The sequence below is a fragment of the Notamacropus eugenii genome, chromosome 7, assembly GCF_028372415.1.
Source record: "Notamacropus eugenii isolate mMacEug1 chromosome 7, mMacEug1.pri_v2, whole genome shotgun sequence".
In the NCBI taxonomy this organism is placed as follows: Eukaryota; Metazoa; Chordata; class Mammalia; order Diprotodontia; family Macropodidae; genus Notamacropus; species Notamacropus eugenii.
Window position 1 is genome coordinate 52,621,636 of NC_092878.1, and position 23,523 is coordinate 52,645,158.

General features: G+C 40.0%; 1 protein-coding gene across 1 annotated transcript in view; it reads right to left on the reverse strand.

Annotated features, from left to right (window-relative positions):
* Positions 1-3,961: 3,961 nt before the first annotated feature.
* The window catches only part of LOC140513066 (sodium/nucleoside cotransporter 1-like), a 38,550-nt gene continuing 18,988 nt past the window's right edge, over positions 3,962-23,523 (reverse strand). The window contains exons 12-19 of the mRNA XM_072622371.1: positions 21,494-21,619; positions 20,682-20,812; positions 20,054-20,222; positions 19,485-19,682; positions 18,463-18,544; positions 16,905-17,003; positions 16,590-16,704; positions 3,962-7,539 (exon numbers count right to left, since the gene is read on the reverse strand). Coding sequence (XP_072478472.1) covers positions 7,404-7,539; positions 16,590-16,704; positions 16,905-17,003; positions 18,463-18,544; positions 19,485-19,682; positions 20,054-20,222; positions 20,682-20,812; positions 21,494-21,619 — 1,056 coding nt within the window. The 3' untranslated portion in view covers positions 3,962-7,403. The remainder of the gene's footprint in view (positions 7,540-16,589; positions 16,705-16,904; positions 17,004-18,462; positions 18,545-19,484; positions 19,683-20,053; positions 20,223-20,681; positions 20,813-21,493; positions 21,620-23,523) is intronic.

Here is a 23,523-nt window from a genome sequence, read left to right on the forward strand (position 1 = left end):
CTTTCTGTCCAGGGTATCACTATGTTTCTAGTCACCTGTGGTCACAACTTTTGATTCATCTTTCATTATTTACCCTACCCCACCTATGTAATCACTTGCTAAGACATTGATTCTACCCACCACCTCTCTCACATCTACAGTCTTCTCTCTACCAGGACTACCACCCTAGTTTAGGACCTTGTATCAAGGCATATGCAAAACTACTCCATCTGCTTCTGGATGACCATGCACACCAGCTCAGACATAGCCTCTGGATATTTCCAGCAGTCCATGTGGGATTCAGTACTAAAGGCTGCTTTCAGGGTAACAAACCTATTTACTGGTCACTGAGCAGAAAGAGCCAGTGATTCAGTGGATTTTTTTAAAATGAGTGACCTTCCATGAGTCAGCCACCTTTCCTCTTCTCTTCTAGATCATTTCAGGTCTATTCAAGTCTATCCTGGAGGGACAGGGAAAGGTGGTCATCCTTTTCCCTACCCAAAAATGGTGTCTGCTCCTATGAGGGAACTAGAGCAGCTACTTGACTAGGCAAGCTGTAACTGGGCTTTTTGCTTGCCTCTTCTGTTTGTTCTGTCCTAAATATAGGTGACTGTAAAGCAATCGTGAGGTAGAGGTGTCAAGTTTGAAGGTAACCTTGTACATGATGCAGGATCCTCACTCAAGACTGGCTATCCTTCAGGAGGAATCCCCAATGACTTCTCCAGAAGTCTTGAAAATGACTACTAGCTAGAGGATGAATTTAACCCTGGCTTGCTGTAAAACATAGACTTTGAGACTGACAGTACAGAGACCAGATGAAATATAAAGATGCTTATTCAGCACCATCTAATCTTGAAAACTGTTTATCATTCCAATGTTTAAGTCTCCACTTCCTAGGTGAATATAATAGTACTTATAGCTCATTATTCTGTTTTTAGTTGGTGAGAGTCTTTTTTGTCAAGCATTCCTTAATGTTTATGAAATATTTTCTCAAACCTAAGTAACAATTATGCATTGAGTCCCTTTCTATTACCAACTTGGGGAGAGCCTAGACACAAGTCAAACCTAAGACATAAATAATTTTTCTGGGGGTGCTTTGATAGGGGCATAATAAGCCAGAATGCAACAAAAGGAGTCTGACCTTTCCTTGATTGGTCAGGATCTTGCAGGACCAAACCTGGTTGATCAGCCAAGTTCATCAGAGCAGAGGGAGTATCAGTAGAAAGGAGAAGGTGCAAAAGCCCAGTCCCTTGGGAGTGACACTAGTGCTTACTGAAAAAAATAGCCTCTGAATTAGTCTCCTGTGTAGCAAGTCTCTCCTCTCACTAATCCAAATCTACCAAAGTGATTTTCCTAGGGAACTGCAGATACCCTCTCCTCTGTGACCACAACTACTGAAGACTCAGGAAAAAATAAAGCTGGAAATATCAAAGTAATTGGCAATATCAAATAGTTCAATGACCAAAACACATATTGTTTGAGCTATTCAAGTGACATGATAGGTGTCTGTTCATCATCCTATCAAACTGCATTACTTGTCATGTAGAGCACCAGGAATTTCCTTTCTATCCTGCTAAGTAAAGAGACTAAGGACCAACAAGGTTTTCCATTTACCCTTCCGATGAACCTTCCTATACATTTCTCCCACTACTAGATTGTAAGCTTCTTGAGATCAAAGATGATCTCATTTTTCTATTTTTGCCCAGCACTTAGCACAGTGCTTTCATCAAAAGAGGTTAAAAATGTATTTTTTTCAATTCATCCATTCATTCAAGAGGAGTAGGTTTTGGGGGTGAGAAGATAATGATTTCAGTTATGCACATGTTGAAATTGAGATGTCCAGGTGACATTCACTTCAAAATGTCCAATAGTCAATTGTTAATGCAGAACTGAGTTCAGGAGAGAGACTAGGGTTCATTACCACCCAGATTATTTCAACAGTCTCCTAACACATCTTTGGGACTCTACTGTCTCCCTCTTCTATACTATCCTGTCAGATTAATCTTAGAAATACATACAATCACATCACTAGTCTGCTCAAACTCTTTTAATGTTTCTCCTTTGACTATCATGCCAAGTTCTAACCCTTTACTGGGCATATAAAACTCTCCAGTGGCTGGTGCCATCCTCCCTTTCTAGTCCCATTTCATACTCTTCCTGTCCATAAAGTCTTTGTGTATATCATTCTTTATAATAAAACATTAATTCTGATAACATGCCCTTTTTCTAGCACAGTATACAAAATAGAATCCAAAATAAAGTTGATAGCATGCAAAATGGAAACAGCTAGGTGTTGCAGTGGATAGAGTGCTTGACCTGGAGTCATGACAACTCATCTTCTGGAGTTCAAATCAGGCCTCAGACACTTAGTAGCTGTGTGACCCTGGGTAAGTCCATTAATCCTGTTTCCCTCAATTTCCTCATCTGTAAAGTGAGCTGGAGAAGGAAGTACTCCAGTACTACCACCAAGAAAATCACAAATGAGCTCATGAAAAGTTAGACATGACTGAACAACAACAACATAACATATGATACACATATATGGGAAAGAGGGGAGATATAATTGAATCAGTGGAAGCAGAGGACATTGCCTAGGGCTTAGATACAGCAAAAAAGTGAACTGAAGGATGAGAGATGGAGTACTGAGGCCAGAGTGACAGGTTGCTCTATCACAGGGGATGGTCTAACAGTCACTAAAGCAAACACCAGAAAGACAGTTTAGAACAGTGATACACAATTTACGTGGGGACTGTATTCTAGAGTCCCATGTTGGAGAGGGTACTGAAAGGGGCTTAAACACGAATCTCTTAGGTACCTTATGAAGGGAAAGAGGGCAAAGAAACTATTCCCTTTTCAAGACTGGAGAACCACCAAAACTGTAAAATATCAGTATGCTTCTCATGGGTAAACTCAACAAGTGAGAGTCAAGGTAAAGAGACACAGTCAAAGTCCCATGGCCAGATGAGACTGAGTAGCCCCTAAGGAGCTTCACCTACCTCCCTGCTTTGAAAACCCAGATGCTGGTGCTTCCTTGTCTGGAAACTCTGTATGTACGTAATGGTCAGACAGTTGAATCTGTCTGTTGATAAGTGATGTGCATATTGGTTATGGTCAGACAGTTGGAAGCCCTCTCTGTTGGTCTTTATTTTTCTGTCTGTATTATCTCTGAAGTTCAGGGCACTGATTTTTCCCCTTGAACAAAGTGAATGATATATGTGCTTGATTAAATTAGATAGTTGACCCCTCAAAAGTTGCTTTCCTTTTAGAAAAGCAGATCTAAGGACCTGTTCAGCAAGCCCTCCTGTGTATGCTGGGATCCTGGCTATTACAACTGGAAAGAGGGTGGTGCCAAGATTGTGAAGGACTTTAATTGGTATTTACTTAGGGAAATGGGGAATATATGGTCTTGAGAATGTTTTTCTTTTTTCCATTGAAATTTATTTATTTAAGTTTTCAATTTTCATTTCCACAATATTTTTGTTTCCAAATTTTCTCCCCATGTCTCTCCGCCTCCCACCCCAAAACGCTGAGCATTCCAATTACCCCTATCACCAATCTGTCCTCCCTCCTAACATCCCTCCCTTCTCTTATCCCCATCTTCTCTTTTGTCCTGGAGGGCAACATAAATTTCTATACCCCATTACCTGTATTTCTTATTTCCTAGTTGCAAGAACAATACTCAACAGTTGTTCCTGAAAGTTTGAGTTCCAGCTTCTCTTCATCCCTTCCTCCCCACCCATTCCATTTGGGAAGGCAAGCAATTCAATATAGGCCATATCTGTGTAGTTTTGCAAATGACTTCCATAATAGTCATGTTGTGTAAGACTAACTATATTTCCCTCCATCCTATCCTGCCCCCCTTTCTTCTATTCTCTCTTTTGATTCTATCCTTCCCCAAGAGTGCTCCCTCCTCCCACTGTCCTCTCTTCCATTATCCCCCTCACTGTTCTTATCCCCTTCTCCCCCACTATCCTGTATTGTAAGATAGGTTTTCACACTGAAATGAGTGTGCATTTTCTTTCTTCCTTTAGTTGAATATGGTGATAGTAAGCTTCATGTTTTTTCTCTCACCTCCCCCATTTTTCCCTCCACTGAAAAGTCTTACTTGCCTCTTTTATGAGAGATAATTTTCCCCATTCCATTTCTCCCTCTCTCCTCCCAATATATTTCTCTCTCACTGCTTAATTTCATTATTTTAAGATAAGATCCCATCCTATTCAATTCACCCTGTTCCCTCTGTCTCTGTGTGTGTGTGTGTGTGTGTGTGTGTGTGTGTGTGTGTGTGTGTGTAATCCCACCAACTACCTAGATACTGAAAAAAGTTTCAAGAGTTTCAAATATTGTCTTTCCCTTTAGGAATGTAAATAGTTCAACTTTAGTAAGTCTCTTATGACTTCTCTTTACTGTTTACCTTTTCATGTTTCGCTTCATTCTTGTGTTTGAAAGTCAAATTTTCTTTTCAGATCTGGTCTTTTATCAAGAATGCTTGAAAGTCCTCTGTTTTATTGAATGACCATTTCTTCCCCTGAAGCATTATACTCAGTGTTGCTGGGTAGGTGATTCTTGGTTTTAGTCCTAGTTCCTTTAACTTCTGGAACATCATAGTCCATTCCCTTCAGTCCCTTAATTAAGAAGCTGCTAGATCTTGTGTTATCTTGATTGTATTTCCACAATACTTGAATTGTTTCTTTCTAGCTGCTTGCAATATTTTCTCCTTGATCAGGGAACTCTGGAATTTGTCCACAATGCTCTTAGCAGTTTCTCTTTCTGGATCTCTTTCAGGGGGTGATCTGTGGATTCTTTCAATATTTATTTTGCTCCCAGGTTCTAGAATCTCAGGGCAGTTTTCCTTGACCATTTCATGAAAGATGATGTCTAGGCTCTTTTCTGGATCAAGGCTTTCAGGTAGTCCCATAATTTTTAAATTGTCTCTCCCAGTTGTTTTTGCAATGAGATATTTCACATTATCTTCCATTTTTTCATTCTTTTAGTTTTGTTTTGTGATTTCTTGGTTTCTCATGAAGTCATTAGCCTCCATCTGTTCCATTCTCATTTTGAAAGAACTATTTTCTTCAGTGAGCTTTTGAACGTGCTTTTCCATTTGTCTAATTTGCTTTTGAAAGCATTCTTCTCCTCATTGGCTTTTTGAACCTCTTTTGTCAATTGACTTAACCTATTTTTCAAGGTGTTATTTTCTTCAGCATTTTTTTGGGTGTCCTTTAGCAAGGTGTTGACCTGCTTTTCATGCTTTTCTTTCATTTCTCTCATTTTTCTTCCCAATTTTTCTTCCACCTCTCTTACTTGCTTTTCAAAATCCTTTTTGAGCTCTTCCATGGCCTGAGCCCATTGAATATTTACTTTGGATGTTTGGGATACAGAAACCTTGACTTTTATGTCTTTCCCTGATGGTAAGTGTTATTCTTCCTCATCTGAAAGGATGGGAGCAGATATCTAACCCTGCATATGTGTGTCTTTCTACTCTGCCATCTTGGCTCCCCCCCCCGAGAATGTTTTAAAGGACACTTTAGCTCTCAATAAATATGCATATACCTTTCAAACATGACTATGGAAATTCATAAACCCCACCTTCACCAGGAAACTCACAGAAGCATTTCTTTCTTTCACTTACCCCAAATCACACACATAAAATCATATTTCCACTTTGTACCCTTCCAAACAACTTCCATGATAGATTCTGGGATTAAGGTTACAAAATTTTGTGTGAAATGTTTTTATTCCTTTGGTGCAGGAGTAAATTTGTCTTTTCTCACGTGGGTATTCACTTTCATCTGTGAACTGTGAATCAAAATGAAATTTTTGAATTTTTCATGATTGTTAATACAATTTGGTGGATTAACTGTATGTTAGGAAGTGTGAGCGATAATTCATGTGGACTCCTACTCCATGCCAATCAGTGTTAATCACTTTGATATGATTCCACAGGGTAATGATTATAAATTCTGTATATTAGGTCCTAGAGCTGTGATCTGCAGATTGTAAATTCACTGGCTTAATCATAATAAGCCAACTAGAGACCCTCCACCTTTTTTTTTCCTTTTTGTGGTGACCTAGCCCAGCACTGCTGAGATTATTCAATCACTCACAAAGTCTCCCAATTTATTATTTGTGTACCTCTAAATCACTCTCTCTTTTCCAACATGAGGAGGTGACCATCTTATGACTCCTTAGGCAATGGAGATGCCCCATGCTTTATCCAACCCAAGACACTCTCTTCCACTCCACCCTGCTGATATACCATTTTTTGTTTGATACATCATTTTTGGCCCTCAAAGCAAGGCCAATCAATCAATGAGATTCTGAATTTTCTGTAGACCCTCTAGAGTGTTCAAATAATAAACCTTGATATTAAACCTTCTAAAAAATAAGGGCCTGGAGGAAGGGGGCATCTCACATTGTGAGGGAGATCTGAGGTCCACTTCATTAGGAGGGAGTATAGACCCTTTTATAAAGTGCCATTGTCTCAGGGCTCTGCCTCAGTTTCTTTTATTGTAGGTTTGACAGTTTAAAACCCCACAGAACCATGTATTAAATCAGTCTGGACATTAATAAGGAATTGGAAACCATTTTGTTTGAAGTGTAAAATCAGAGGTGTGACTATATCAGAGGTACCAAATTTATGGCTCTGACCCTTGGGAACTCTCACGTGCAATCTTGTTGAGGTGTAAGCTGGGTTTTCACGTGAACGGTTTCTGTCAGGTAAAAGTGAGGGCTTCTAAACCTCAGATCTTTCAAGAGGCCCCCCAGGGAACAGCTGGGAATTGAGGAGTGAAACACGAGCTTTCCACCACTTCGTAGTGGAAACTTGCTGGTTAGAGCATCCTGACCTTGAGATTGGTCCGTGGTCAGAGCACACCTGTTGTTAACTAGCTAGGGGCTGAGAGCATCCATAGTATTCACGTGCAAACTATGCAGCTGGGAGAGCTTAAGTAGGGACAGGAAAGCCTGAGGCGGCTCTCTCTTGCTGCGGGGTCCCCACTGGGGGTCCCTCCCTTTTTCTGCTCCTGTCCTCTTGGTGAATGGTCCTTGCTCCTTCGGAGGAGGAGGGTTCTTTTCTCCTGGGGAAGAACTCACCCTGCATACGGATTCATAACTAAGACCCTGAATAAAGCCTACCACCTTGGTTGACTCTGGAAAGTCTCTTCTCTCAATACTTTTATCTGAGTGATCACCGAAGATTAGCAAAAGGTCCGAAGACTCGGGTAGCCCACAGTCATTAGGCCCAACATAATCTGAACCTTGTTAAAATATAATTGGGAAATGTTTAACAAAAGAACTAAAATATAAAACAACATAGATAATGTTAATCTGTGGTTTTCTAAATTCATATACAGTTGCAGGAATTACTACTGAACTAGGTGAGCCCAAAGATCTTTCCAGAGTCTATGAATTATGATCAAATATAGTTACACAAAGGGGCCGTTTTTGGTACAGCTGGCATGGTTGTAGAGTCCACAGCAGCCGTCAAGGGTGTTAGCACTGAATCCTGGGCTTGTCCAGACTTGTAAAAAAGGGAGCTGGCCAGTGTTGTTGAGTGGGATGCTGAAATGGAAAGCCAGAGACATTTATCAATTGGTCAGAATTGGATTTCTATTGAGGAAAAATAAGACAAATAGCTTTTTTTTTTTTTTTAGCTATTTCACCTAACGGGAAGGAAACATTGACCAATCAGAAATAATCAAATTGCTTAGTGAAATTTATCATCTCCTTCAAGCCTAGGGTTGAATTTCAAGAAGAGCTCCCTGAACTTGGAGTTAGAGGATCTGAGTTCATATCTGCCCTCTGATACTGCATGTATCACTTTGAACAAGTCACTTATGTTACCTGGGCCTCAGTTTCCTCATCTGTAAAATGATAGGGTTGGATTAGATGAACTTTAGAGTCCCTTCCAGCCTTAGATCTGTCATCTTTTCCTGTATTTTTCTCCTCCCTCCAGAATTACATATGACTAGAGAAAATAGAGCCCAACCTGTTGTTAATTTGGGCCACTCCCCACAGTAAAGTTTTATGTCTATGTCACACAGCATACATTCATTCCCAGAGAACAGGGAGGTGACAGCATCACCATGCATACACACCTCATGACCAAGCCATGCCTTCTTGGAGAATCCATTTCTAGAACAACTGAGTGGAAATGACCTTTCTAACCATAACCTAGAGATCTAGTTTCCTTAAAACGGGAATCTTCCTCTTCTGAAAAGATGCTTCAGGTGTCCTAATGCACCTTTCTAACTATAGGATGTTGTGAACTAAATACAGACCTATAAATCATTATAACTGTAGGAAGATATTTTCCACAAAAGGTCTCTGGTACTTTGTGATGGCACAAAGATCACCCTGAATACATCAAACCTAGGCTGGTACAGCATAAAGTCTGACAGGTCCTACTAAACTGGAGGGGACTATGGACTATGGCCTGATGACTGATTACACGCATGGCCAAGGGCCAGCCCAACCGGATTCAGAGAGGTGCATCACCAGAAGTTGACCATCAGAATGTAATTATTTTTGTCCACAACAACACATTCAGCTGTCTCCAAAGGCCTGGGAAGGGACTGTGATTTGTCTAAGTGAAGGGAACAGTTGCACTGGTACAAGAGTTAATGGACACTAATTTTAATAGTGAAGTAAAATGGAGTTCATATTAATCAGTTAACAATTTAAGAGGAAATTTAAATTGAATAACATTTTAACTCTTTTAAAATGTAATGCAAATGTCATTTCCTTCATGAAGCCTTCCCAAATCCCCTTTGTACTCACACTATACTTTGTTTTACAGCTTTGATGACTTACCTTGTACTTTTGTGTATTATAATATTTATGCTAATGTTTTGTTCCCCGTGATAGACTCTGAACTCCATGAGGGCAGAAACCTATCTAAATTTTACAAGCCCTATAATAATAATTTGTTGCTGTTCAGTCATTTCAGTCATGGTTGACTTTTCATGACCCCTTTTGGGTTTTCTTGGCAAAGATATTGGAGTGGTTTGACATTTCCTTCTCCAGCTTCTTTTACAGATGAGGAAACTGAGGCAAACAAAGGTAAATGACTTGCCCAGGGTCACAGAGTCAGTAAGTATCTGAGGCTAGATTTGAATTCATGAAGATGGGTCTTCATGACTCCAGGTTCAGTTAACAACTCTATCCCTGCACCACCCAGGTACCTTCATAATAAGTGAATCTGCTGAGCTTAGAGTCAGAAAGACTCAACTTCCTGAGTTCAAATCCAGCCTCAGACAGTTAGTGTTGTGTGACCCTGGGCAAGTCACTTAACCCTGTTTGCCCCAGTTTCTCAACTGTAAAATGAACTGGAGGAGCAAATGTCAAACCACTGTAGTGTCTCTACCAAGAAAACCTCAAATAGGGTCACAGAGCATCACATGTGACTGAAAAACAATTTAGCAAAACCAGCATGAAGACTGAAGTATTATCATAGGAACATGGATATAAAGCTGAAAGGGACCTCAGGGTCACCCAGTCCATCCTCCCCCATTCTACAAATGATGAAAGTGAAACCATGGGAAATTTAAGTGACTAGCTTAATTTCACCCAGGTGATCGTTTTCCTTCATGCCTGAAGAAGACCAAAATGACATCATTATGTCAAGGTACAGTGTATGTGACTGTGGCTGATCAAACCACTATGCGTTCAGAAGACACTACAACAGATCCAGCACAAATAGTCCATATGAACATTTGAAGTGACGATGTCTCTAAATTTGTGCTTCTCATGTTTCTTTTGAGCTATTGCGATTCTGCTTTGAACACAGGGCATCGCACATTCTTTGATTTGATCACACCATCCTGCACAGGGTTTTGCCAGTGTCTTCCATGTCTCACAATCTATTCTAAAGTGCTTTTTATTTAACATTTTTATAATTTGTGTTAACCTTAAATAGTAAAACTTGAAAAATAAGAAAAGAAGCACTGCCATGAGCCCAGCAGAACGTAAGAAAGAATTAAAAATATACAGCTATATATTTATATTTCAGGCAAGCCTATATAATACATACTTCACACTGTAGAACTGTTTTTCTTTTCATTTCTTCCCTATAAGTTTTCTTTTGTTCTTTGTTGTGCGCTTTTTACTCTTATTTTCTTCTCCCTTCCTTCTCCCCCTCCCCTGATAAGGCTACAATTTGCACGGATACACACAGACACACACACACACATATACGTACATATATATATGTATATGCACATATACAGACAAACATAGATGTATCAGAGATATAAACGTACCTACCTACACTTAAATACACATACATATACTAAAATACCTATGATTATATATATATATATATATAGACATATACATTCACATTCATCTATATAAGACCGTACTATATATGTCTGACCTCTGTTTCTCTGAGGGTAGATAATATTTTTCTTCACAGTTTTCTTCACATTTTCCTTCACAGCCTTTCCATATTGTTCTAACTCCACCAACTCATTGTTTTCTATACCATACCAATATTCCAACCTTATACTGTCTAGTTATTTTAAATAATCTAAAACAATATTGATTAATATGGTTGATATAGTGTAGTTTCTCTATTTTTCTCTATTGATTAAATATACTTTAGTTCTAACTTCATCTGAGATCATGATTACTAACCCTGTCCTTTTTTCCCTGACAAATTCAACTCCTGATCTTTGCTTTATGTTTGTGTATATCTCTCATTTCCTCTCCTGAGTAATCCTGACTCCCCTACTTTACTCCTACCTGCTTCTTTGCCCTTCTATTACTTCACCTACCCTCCACCAAATATCACTCCCTTATCCTCTCCCCACTTCCTATCCCCTTGGCCTTTTATTTCGTTATGAATTTAGAACAATTTTATGTACTTCTCGATTTACATATATTGTTCCATTTTTTAACCCATTCTTTATGGAAGCAGAGTTCTAGAACTACCAGCCCTCCTCCCCCTTCTAATTCCTCTGTATCAATTCTTCCTCTGACATTTCATTTATATATGGTAATTACTTGTTTTTCCTTTTCCTAGATGGTTTCTTTTTTAGTATGTCATGTCATACTCAGCTCTACCCCAATCTTTCTTTCAGCCTACTCAATTACTGATAATAATCCTAGATATATGCTTTACGTTTCCTTGTATAAAAAAAAACAGTCTGTCATTATTGAGTTCCTTGTAAATAGTCTTTGATGTCCAGCTTACATATTTCCCTTGGATCTTATACGTCAAATTTTCTATTGTTTTCAGATCTTTTGCAGCAAAATCCTGAAAGTCTGGCAATTCTTTGAATACCCTTTTTTTCAATTCAGGATTATGCTGGGTATGTTATTTTTAGCCACAACCCTAGTTCTTTTGCTCTTTTATATAGAGTGTTCTGAGACCTGTGGTCTTTTAGTGCAGCTGCTGTTAGGTCTTGTGTGATTTTAATTGTGGCTCTGCCATATTTAAATTGTTTTTTTGTTGTATTTTGCTTATACTGTTTTCTCCTTGACCTGCGGGTTTCAGAATCAGTTATGATAAGCCTCTAAGTTTTCCTTCTAGGAAATCTTTCAGGTGATAACCAATGGATTTTTTCTACTTCTACTTTCCTCTCTAGTTCTAACACTTCAGGACAATTTTTACCCAGAATCATAAGTTTGTCCTCTTTTGGCACTCTGATGATAAGGGTCTCCAGGTCTTCCTAATATTTTTCTTGAACCTCATCAGGGCTCATCTGATGGGAGCCTATGCACTGAAGGTGGCGATAGGGTGCTTTCCTGAAAGTGGTAATCATGGTGTCATAGGGCAGTGAGCAAGTAATGAAGCAGCAGGTACAGACACACTGTGAACTGTAGTCACAACCTGAATACAGGTGGCTCAGGCCAGAGGGTCATCTTCCTACAGGACTCAATCTGCAGTGAGATTTGGCAGGCCACTGGATGCCTGAGAAGCATTTTTAAGCACTGCATTATTGACTTCCTGAGAGGCTAGAAAAGGTGCCCCAAAAGCTACCTAGCTGGATCCTGGACTGCTTATTGCAACAGGTGAGGATCCTACTCTGGGTGGTAGAAATACAAAAGAAGTACAGAAGCTTTTGCAGTGGTGATTTCACTCATCATCAGTACATAGAATGTGCACATGATTATGGACAAGAAGAAATCCAGTAGACCTGAAAGATGAAAGCTCTTGTTGGGAGAAAACTCAGCTGACTTCACATCCAAACAATAGCGAGGAACAAGGCTGAGAAATGAAGGCCAACTTACCAGTGTTGGAGGTATACATTTTTTTTTTTCTGGAGTGGCTGAAGTGATGTGAACCACCGTGAGGTTGTTGTATGTTTTACAATGAAAACTAATCGAGTTGACAAGCTTGTTTGCCTCCCAAAAGGCATGAAAAACAGTCCAATGACACTATAATTGCCACTTTCAGGGAAGTGCCCCATCAATACCATCAGTATATATGCCTGCATCATGATGAACCCTGATGAGGCTAAAAAAAATTTGGGGGGTAGAGCCAAGATGGCAGAGTAGAAAGATGGACCTGTAGTTGCTTCCTGACATAGCCCATAAAATACCTGTAAAAAATGACTTTAAACCAATTTTAGAAAAGCAGAAGCCACAAAATGAAAGAGTGAAAGAGATTTCTACCAAAGACATCCTGGAAGGCCAATAGGAAATGTCTATCTTCCTGCGGGTGGAGGAGAGCACAGCCCAGTGTGGGTTGCAGGGCATGGCAGGGACAGAACGCAGAACAGGCTTCAGTGCACAAGCAGCAGCACCAGTTCCCAGATTGCTCAACTCACAAATGCCACAGACAACTTCAATGGTCAGTGAGAAAGTTCCTTCATCCAGGAGAAGGGAACATGGTCTGGACTGCCTTCAGCAGCCACTACGAAAGCAGTGCCCCTTTGTGGAGCCCTCTGTCTAAAGCCCCTGGGGGAACTGAGTGGCTGAAATGAATCTCAGCCCTGAGTTCAGCCCTGGGGTGAGGAGGAGTGCTGGTGTGGTGGAGGTGGAGGCAGTTGTGGAGAGGGACTTCACCTCTCAGGTTCTGGGCAGGAAAGTTTTTGAATGTTCCCAAACCAGTACACAGGCCAGGAGAGAACTAAACTCCTCTCCCTTGATTGTCCCACCTTGGAGGAATTGAGAACTTATAGGTCCCCACAGTATATTCCCCTTGACAAAGGACTCAAACATCAAGTAATTTGCCAGGGAAATGTCCAAAAAAAGGGAAAGCATAGGACTATTTCTTAGTGAACAGGTATTTTCTTCCATCCTTTCAGATGAGGAAGAACAAAGCATACTGTCAGAGGAAATCAAGGCTTCTGCATCCAAAACCTCCAAAATAAATATGCAGTGGTCTTAGGCCACGGAAGACTTCAGAAAGGATTTTGAAAATCAAGAAAGAGAGGTGGAGGAAAAATTGGGAAGAGAAATGAGAGCAATGCAAGAAATCATGAAAAGTGAGTCAACAGCTTGCTAAAGGAGACACAAAAAAATTCTCAAGAAAAGAACACCTTTAAAAATAGGCGAACTCAATTGACAAAAAAGGTCCAAAAAGCCAATGCGGAGAAGAATGCTTTTAAAAGTTGATTTAGCCAAATGGAAATGCAGGCTCAAAACCTCACTGAAAAAAATAGGTCTTTAAAAATGAGAATGGAGCAGATGGAAGACAATGACTTTATGAGAAGGCAAGAAATTACAAAACAAAACCAAAAGAATGAAAGAATAGAAGATAATATGAAATATCTCATTGGAAAAACAACTGACCTGGAAAATAGATCCAGGAAAGACAATGTAAAAACTGTGGGACTACCTGAAAGCCATGATCAAAAAAAGAGCCCAGACATTATCTTCCATGGAATTATCAAGGAAATCTGATATTCTAGAACCAGAGGGTAAAATATTGAAAAAAATATCCATCAATCACCCCCTGAAAGAGACTCGAACAGAGAAACTCCTAGGAACATTGTGGCCAAATTCCAGAGTTCCCAGGTCAAGGGGAAAATATTGCAAGCAGCTAGAATGAAACAAATCAAGTATTGTGGAAATACAATCAGGATAACACAGGATCTGACAGATACTACATTAAGGGACTGAAGGGCTTGGAATGTGATATTCCAGAAGTCAAAGAAACTAGGATTAAAACCAAGAATCACTTACCCAGAAAATCTAAGTATTAATACTTAAGGGCAAAAAATAGTTATTCCATGAAAAAGAGGACTTTCAAACACTCTTGATGAAAAGATCTGAGATGAAAAGAAAATGTGACTTTCCAACACAAGAATCAAGAGAAGTATGAAAAGGTAAACAGGAAAGAGAAATAAGAAAGGACTTTCTAAAGTTGAACTGTTTACATTCCTACATGGAAAGATAATATTTGTAACTCTTGGGATTTTTCTCAGTATTTAGGTAGTTGGAGGGATTATACAGGCACACATGCAGACACACACACACAGAAACACACATAGAGAGAGACAGAATAGGGTGAGTTGAATAGGAAGGGATGATATCTAAAAAAATAAAATTAAGGGGTGAGAAAGGAATATATTGGGAGGTGAAAAGGAGAAATGGAATGGGGCAAATAATCTCTCATAAAAAAGGCAAGAAAAAGCTTTTTCAATGGAATAGAAAGGGGAGGAGGTGAGAGGAAAAGTGAGACTTACTCTCCTCACATTTGGCTGAAGGAAGGAACAACATGCACACTCAATTTGATATGAAAAATCTATCTTCCACTACAGGAAAGTAGAGGAGAAGGGGAGAAGCTGAGTTGAGGGGATGATAGAAGGGAGGGCAAGTGGGAGGAGGGAGTAATTAGAAGTAGGAGAGGGACAAGGTCAAAAGAGAGAATAGAATAAATGGAGGGCAGGGTAGGATGGAGGGAAATATAGTTAGTCTTACACAATATGACTGTTATGGAAGTCTTCTGAAAAGGTACACATATGTACACGATATTGAATTGCTTGCCTTCTCAGTGGGGATGGGTGGGGAGGGAAGAAGGGAGAGAAGTTGGAACTCAAAGTATTAGGAACAAATGTTGAGAATTGTTTTTGCATACAACTGGGAAATAAGAAATACAGGTAAGGGGATATAGAAATCTATCTTACCCTCCAAGAAAAGAGACAAGATGAGGATAAGGGAAGGGAAGGGTGTATTAGAAGGGAAGGCATCTTGAGGGAAGGGGCAATCAGAATGCAAAGTATTGTGGGATGGGGGGAGAGGAGAGATGGGGAGAAAATTTAGAATTCAAAATTTTGAATGTTAGAATGAATGAAATAAATGTTAAAAACTAAAAATAAATAAACATTAAAATTTAAAAGAATAAATGAAATTAACAGAATAAAAAAAATTTCATGCCACTATAAAAGAATGTATTCAGAGATGGATGAAGGTCTATGAGTATTCCTGGATAGATATCTTGTTTTGCATATGTCTTTGACAAGGCTAATGAATTTTCCTAGTTAAAAGTTCTTAGGTAACTAATAAATCTTTGTAAACTGGCATTCCGGGTCTGTCAGTTATTTGTTCTTTGTTCTCAGGCCTCCTATATCTAATAGCTCTGCTTGGTTTGGACATTACTCATTGGACACAGAAACCCTCTTTCCCCTTGGGTGACAAAGGAAGGAAGATCAGGCTCAAGGAGCAGTGTAAATCAGTGAGGCAGGAATCTGTGCCTCATTCTAATTCTAATAACTTCCAGGAATGGGGTTCTAGGTACAAGTTCAATAGAGGCTTAGGTGAACAAAAAAAGAACAGGGGAAAAATACTTCATTTGGGAGCTGTTCATCTTTGAGAAAACAATTTAGTTCAAAGCAAAGCCACCTACCTATCTATTGTTACTTTACATTAAAACTTGGGGATTCTTAATATTTGTTGTATCATGGACATTTTAACACTGTAGCAGCCTTGGAAACCTATCCCCTTTCTTGAAAAAAATGTTTTCCAATACATAAATTTCATTACATGGGAATATAAAGGAAACCAATTCCATTGACATCATTATAAAAATATTTTTAAAAATAAAAGTTCACAGAGCCCAGGGAAATTCTACTTTTATTGGAATACCATAGGAACCTGTGATAACATCTGAGACTAGTGGTCTATCCAGCTTAGAAGTCTGCCTTTGATAATTGCAGAAGTTATTTTGGTGAAAGTCCATCATGGGACTCAAGGAACTACTTCCATTACTAGCTTGGTATACATCATCTCTTCAACCTAACCTATTGACATACATTTTCAATGTTACTAGTCCTTGGTATGAATTTATGAATTTTATATAATATTCTTGTGCATCCTAAAACAACTTCTTTCCAGCTTCATGGTATATTCCCTTTCTTGTGGGAGGAGATGTGGGTGAACTCCCCTAACCTTTACCACTCATGATCAAAAGGTCAAGTTCTAACATCTTTTACCTTTTATCTACCTGTCCACAATTACAATCAATTCCTTCCTACATTCCCTTGCTACATAAGAACAGCTTCCAGCCTTTCCATTTCACATTTAGCACTCAGATTAAGTGCACTGGTACTATGATTAGTAGCTACCCCTTAAGTTAGTACTTGACCCCTGACCAATTCCCCTGCCACACAGAGGCTCCTTTGAGGGAATGCAGAAGGAGTCAGGAATCACAAGGTCCTCACCTCTGGAAAAGTTCTCTGCAGCACATGTAGATGTCATAGCTAGGACTGGTGAAATTTGCTGTGTCTAGGAAGGAGGCACAATTGGCTTCAGCCCCCCTGGGGACATACAGGATTCCTGGACGAAGGAGATAAAAAATATTGGACAGGAAGCAGGCCACAAACATGTCTTCTCTGTCCTTTGGAATGTGTCCTTGGGAATTTCTTTTATACCATAGGATTGGGTTACCGTCTTTCAACCCAGATGCCTGGATAATTAGATTATGTCCTGCTCCAAACCAAAAAGTAGCTATGAGGAAAGTTGACAGAGGTACCTACCTGCCACACAGGCATTGACCAGAGATACACAGGCCCCTGTCAAGAGGGCCCTCGTTACCAGTTTTGCAAAGTCACTCTTCCGTTGAGGCGCGATTGAAGCTTCAGGGATTGGGAGAGAAAAGAAACTTAGCGTTGGTACTTCATATTCCAGAAAATCAAGCCTACTGTGAGCCCCCACTGACAATAATTCAAAGACTAAAACATGCTTCAAAATCATCTGTGTCCCCTGCAAGCTCACCACTAGGAGGCCAGATACAAAAGTGACCCAGAGTGGCTCCATGAATTGCTATGTATCTGTTCTAAGTGATCACTAGTCTGGAGACCTTCAGGAACATGTGTATCCAACGCAAAAGTTTCAAGGCAAGATTGGCTGACCTAGTTAATTCCAGGGCCAGCCTATAGCAAGACCAAGTCTTAGCAATGGTGCCTTAATTGTTCCAGCATCCCAAGGGTCCTATGGATCAAGTTTGATTTGAGGTTGCTCCAGATTGGAGCAAACCCCCTGCACCTCTCCCAGTCAGAATTTCCAAGGCTTGGCAAGAGTCAGATTAATCTCTAGAGAGAGAGAGGAATAATGTCCTATTCATTCAGTCCTGGCCATAATGAATTTGCCTTCCTCTCAAAGGCTGTCTCACATTTAATCAATAGTTAACTTTCAGAATTAGTGCAATGCAGAGGAGTACTGAGCAGGAGGGGGGTGAATGACGCAATCTCTAATGAACACAACTCAATAAGCAGCCAAATCAATAAAGCTAATGATTCTGTCCCTGAAAATATATGAGGCAAAAATAGATAGGGAGTTTTCCTTCTCTGTGCCTTTGACACAGATTCTCTGTGGACTTCTGCTCCAAGAGGGATAGCCATGGCTGCAATCTAAACACAGAAAGTACTTTGGCTGTCAGATCACAAATAAAGCAGGAAAATTTGCATACAATTAGCATTTTACTCATTAAGTGTCAAAGATATCAATGTTCCTATAATACTTTTCCTCAAAGATCAGAATTCATTATAAGGCTGATGTATCTTAGACACAATCTAGCTAAAGAAAAATGGTTACTCAAGAGAGGATGAAAGGGGGAACTGAGAAGGGGTAAGTCCCTTTTAATTTAAAAGCATCTCATCCCCAATATGATGGTGAATCTAGACCAAAGGTGTCATACTCAAACAGAAATGGAGGCTATTAATCCTTATACCAGACTTCCTATGAGCAGCCTATCGACTTAGTTATTAAAATATAGTATCATCTATATTTTGTGATATTTTCATTCGTTTTGTTAAATATCTCTCAGTTACACTTTCACCTGGTTCAAGCTGCACGTGTCTTGTGACTCGTCTGACATCTCCGAGGATAAACAGAAATCTCCCTGGCCCACTTTTTTCTCCCCATAACTAACTGCTCTCTGGTATTTCCAGTTGGGTGGGTTTATCTTAGCTGTCATTTCTCTGCCTAGGTGCACCTGCCTTTGTAGTATCAGGGCTGCAAATTAAAAGGTTTTCAGTGCCTTGTTGAAGCCCTGGGTTTAGCCTTCAAGAGACACAGGGATTTCCTGTAACTCACTTAAGCCTCCTAAAGTGATTCCCATCGAACTGAGATTAGCAAATCCACACAGTGCAAAAGTTGTGATGACTTCTGCTCTCACCTGGAAGAGAAAAGAACTTTAGACACATGTATAAGTACACATGCGTATATATACATATGTGTGTATATGTGTGTGTGTACACATACATATGTGTGTCTGTATAATTTGTGTATACTACATGCATATACACAGGTCATCTAGTTGTGTATGAATGCAAGTATATACATACATACATATATATATGGCATATGTAAGCTGTCTATATATATACATACACACACATACATGTTTATGGCTTAATGGATAGAGTACAAAGTCTGGGAGATTTGAGTTCAAATCCAGCCTCATACAATTATTAATTACATGACCCCACACAACCTCTGTGTTCTTTAGTTTCCCCAGCTGTAAAATGAGGATATTAATAGTACCTAACTTGTTGTGAGGATCAGATGATAACAAATTTGTGAAGCACAGGGCTTGGCACATGGGAGCTGCAATACAAATGTTAACAACATGCACATATATACACACATATACACATACTGGAGATGTTTTCACAGAGGGAGAAAATGAGAGAGAGAGACAGAGAAAGAGAGAGAGAGAGAGAGAGAGAGAGAGAGAGAGAGAGATCATCAAATTACAAGTCAAGGAAACCCAAAGAGTTAGTCTAAGACTCTAAGTGAAGAAGGAGTGAGACTACTACAACACCAGGAAATTATCCCTCTGACCAGTCAACCACTCAGTGTTAGAGTAGAGGAAAAAAAATGACAAAGGATGAAGCAGAAACAACACAGGCCTCAAGGAAGTTCAAGGTCCTAAGGCTTCTGGACTTGCCTTGCTGGTCAGCACAATCTTACAGCCTATTTTAGGGCTCATCCTAGGAACCTAGAAGAGGGACCTGGAACCTGCTTCAGCATTTCCTTTGGCAGTTCTTTCTGCATATGGGTAGCCTTGGCTGGGACCCTATAGTGTTTCATATTTCTCTGAATGTAGCACTTACTGAAATCCACTGCTTCTCACCCCCAACCCATTCCTCAGTTCCAGAGAGACGTTTGTTCTTGTACTGAGACAACTGTTCATAGGCCACAAACTCATTCAGAAAGAACTTGATCCCCAGCAGCTCAGCTACCATTGCACAGTCTGCCCAGTCCACACCCATCATGAAAGCGATGGGTCGTAGAATGTAGGAACAGATGACCTAAGAGAGAGAATGAAAATGTGTGTCTATCTAAGATAAGGAAAAAAAAGTGGCAAAGGTCAGGTAAGAATATCTATCCCAGTGGCCGCTAGGTGGCACAGTGGAGAGCACTGGCCCTGAAGTCAAGAGGCCTGAGTTCAAATATGACCTCAGACACTTATTAGCTAGCTGTATGACCCTGGGTGAATCACTTAGCCCCAACTAACTCCAAAAGAAAGAACATCCACCCCTGTAGCCAGGGCTCAATCTCTCCCATCCTTCCAGGTTTCTCTGTAGGTTGTAAAGGGTCAAGGTAACAGGCTCATTATTAGTATCAATCTGACAACATTCCAGTGCAATGGACTGTGATGGGTCACTGTGACATACATTACCTGGAAGGTGAGTCCCTCTATGTTCACCATCTCACCCAGCCAGGAAAGGGCAGCATTGATAAAGGCTAACACAGCCAAGAAGGCGATGAGGTTGACAGCAATGTTAGCAACGAGTCCTATAGAGTCTGCAGCTCCACTGCTGGCGGCTTCTAGAAGGTTGTTCTGATCACTGTGATTGTCATCAAAGATAATAGGTAAAAAAGAACAGTTGGCAACTCTGTGTGTGTGTGTGTGTGTGTGTGTGTGTGTGTGTGTCTTGTGGGGGGTTACACTCAAAGGAACTAACTTTGAATGTGCTCCATGGAGGACAGGGGTGCTCTGAAACCTCCTCAGTGAAACTGACTCTGAGCTACTATCAGAATTAAGTGTTACAAAACCAATCAATCTACAAATATTTAATAAGCATCTACTCTGCTGAACTTCATAGACAACAGGCCAGAGGATATGCTAATGTTAGGAAAGGAGGCAGAATTATTTGGAAACAGTGTAGGGGAAGGGAAGAGCAGACTCTTCTTACCATGGCACCTCAGCCAGATGAGACATGGAACCCCATTTCACAGCTCTCTTCTGCCTCTGTACATGGCCCCTACCCCACAATCTCCCATGTAATGTGTTTCGTTGAACTCACCCATGGGAGACTTTTACTCCTTCCTTATTCTTGAACTTGGATTCTTCCACTTCAGGGTAGACGAGCTTGGACAAGGCAAGAGCACAAGGAGCAGCCATCACAGAAGCAGAAACCAAGGATGCAGGATCAATCTAAAAGGTCAGATCTCAAGGTCAGTGAGTGTTCAGGAACCGAGACTGCCTGTCAATTGATGCCAAGGATTTCCCTGTGGCCAGGGCATATTGTTACCTACAAATAAACTGAAAACAACCAAGAAACATGGCAGAAGGGAACCTAGCATGATAATGATGACAAAAAAACAAAAATAATAATTCACATTTTGAAAGCTCTTCAAGGTTTGGAGAGCACTTGCCTCCCAAGAACCTTATGAAGTAGGTATTGAAAATGTTATTATCCCCATTGACTGCTAGACCATAGAAGAAGAAGAACCATGGTATATTGAGAGGGTAGTATTTGGGGTACAAGAAGACAATCTCTTGTCCATGATGACATATTCTTTGGGTTATCATACTCAGGAGAGAATCAAAGTCCTCCCAGTACATCAAGACTCAAGTTTGAAATGCTAGTTCTATACTATGTGTTCATTTCTGAATTCCTGCTAGCTGATTACACCCATACAGGAAAGTCTTAGGACCTTGAAGCACCTTAGCTGAAGCTCCCTAGGGCCCAGGCATACACCATAAATGGAAAGAGCAGGAGGAGCCTGAAACCAGAAAAGCTCCTCGAGGAATTTCTGTGGGGAATGGCTACTGCCTCTGTGAAAGACAGCATGGCATTCTGGTTCACGCAGGGGCTAAGTGATCAATGCCTACCCCAAAAGAGATGTAGGCTCCCAACACAGAGCCTGAAATGGTAGCGAAACCTCCAGTCATAACAGCATGGACTTCTGAGGATGTCATGTCTGGCAGGTATGGCCGAATCAGTAGAGGGGCCTCAGTCTGGAAAGAAGAAAAAGTGAGTTGGGCTTGGACACATGAGTGTCTCCAAACACCATCATCCTCATTACTCTGCCCAAGACACAGAATGTATTCCCCCAAGGAGGAAGCTCTTTAAGGTTTATAAAGCACTTTCCTCCCAACAACTCTGTGAAGCAGATATTCCAAGTGTTATTATCCCTACTGACCTAGAAACAGAAACAATGGTATGTTGAGAGGGCAGTGTTTGGGATGTAAGGAAGAGGAAGACAATCTCTTATTCATAGATTAATTATTCCTTGAGTTTTCCTTCATTGGCTCACTATGCTGAGAAAAGAATGGATGATGGATGCAGATCTAGGAATCACTTACCCTTCTCTTCTCCTACCTCTCTATGTCAGTGTCATTTATTGTGGCATTTAATGAGCATGGCACTTTTAAAAGAGCAAATAATTTGGATTAGGAATTTGCACCTTGGTTCAAATCCCACCTTTTCCATTTACTCCCTGTGTGACCCGGGGCAAGGCATTTAACCTCCTCAGACTTCAGTTTCTCCATCTGTAAAATAAGGGAGTTGCACTAGATAGTCCCTAAGGTTCTTACTACCTCTAAATCTCTGATTCCATAAACCCATGATCTTATGCTGCCTTAGATTGTTAGGGGATGTTCAGAGTCCTCAGTGAAACTGACTCTGAAGCAGTATCAGAAATCAGTTCTACAGGACCAATCAATCAATCAATTATCATCTGTTCCTATACTGCTAAGTTATAAGCTCCTAAATGAACAAACTATTTTTCCTATTTCTTCTGTGCCTTCTGAGCACACTGCATCTAACTACAAACTAGGCATTTAATAAATATTCTTTGGATGTTGAGTGAAGTATAGACCTACAGCCAAGGTCTACCTTGTCATTAACTCTATGCCATTGGATGAGACACTAGTCCTATTATCCAGTTATTCAGCCAGAAGCCTGTATTGAACACCAACTGTATACTGATATTTCTAAGACATCGAGGGAGGGAGAAACACAGTTCCTGTGATGAATGAAGCATATAAATCCTTGTGGAAGAAAAGGAAGGAGGAACAGAAGGAGAGAAGACTTAGTCATGAATGATTAGAAAGTTTGGACTAATATAAAAGTTTGTAAATAAATAATAAGTGAATAAACAAATAAACATGGAAAAAAACTATGAAAACTCACATACTCTTTTTGTTCTACTTGACACAAGTAATTTGAGGATGGGTGGAAACTGAAACTCAGCAGAGATATTCATGGATATAAGGAAATGGAGATTGATAGAAAAATATGATAGAGGTCATAAGGAAGCCTACAACATCAATATTCCCCTTCAAAACAGCAAGACAAACACTAGAAAAAAGAAAAGAATCATAACTTTCAAAATAAAATGTAAAAATCCACCAAACTTGATGAACCAAAGAAAAGCTCTGAATGACAAAATACAAGGTGTCCAATAAGTGAAGTCTCTTAAAATTAAAGCAGACTTAAAGCTTGTCTAAAACTTTAAGGATATCCTATATTATAAAAACGAGAATAAGAGTATGTAGCTATCAGTCACTTTTTACTAAGTACCTTCAAGGTGAGAGGCAAGATGAGTAAGTTGGGGAGCAGCTAGCATCCTACTAGACGCTCCACTCATTTTGTTCATCCTACCATTGTAAAGAGCTCCCTTGCATTGGTTGCATATTTTCATTGCTTGACTTTAAAATTCAAGTTTTGTGTTGAAATTATGTCCCCAAAAAGTAGTGCAAGTGCATTGGTTCTAAGTGAAAGCATGCCAGAGTCAGTGATTCGACTTAGTGAGAACATAAAAGTGGGAGATAAACTTCATGCTGGAATGACTGTGGCTACTGTCCATCATAAGTTTAGAGTTAATGAATCAATGATTCTTTATATCCACAAAAAAGAC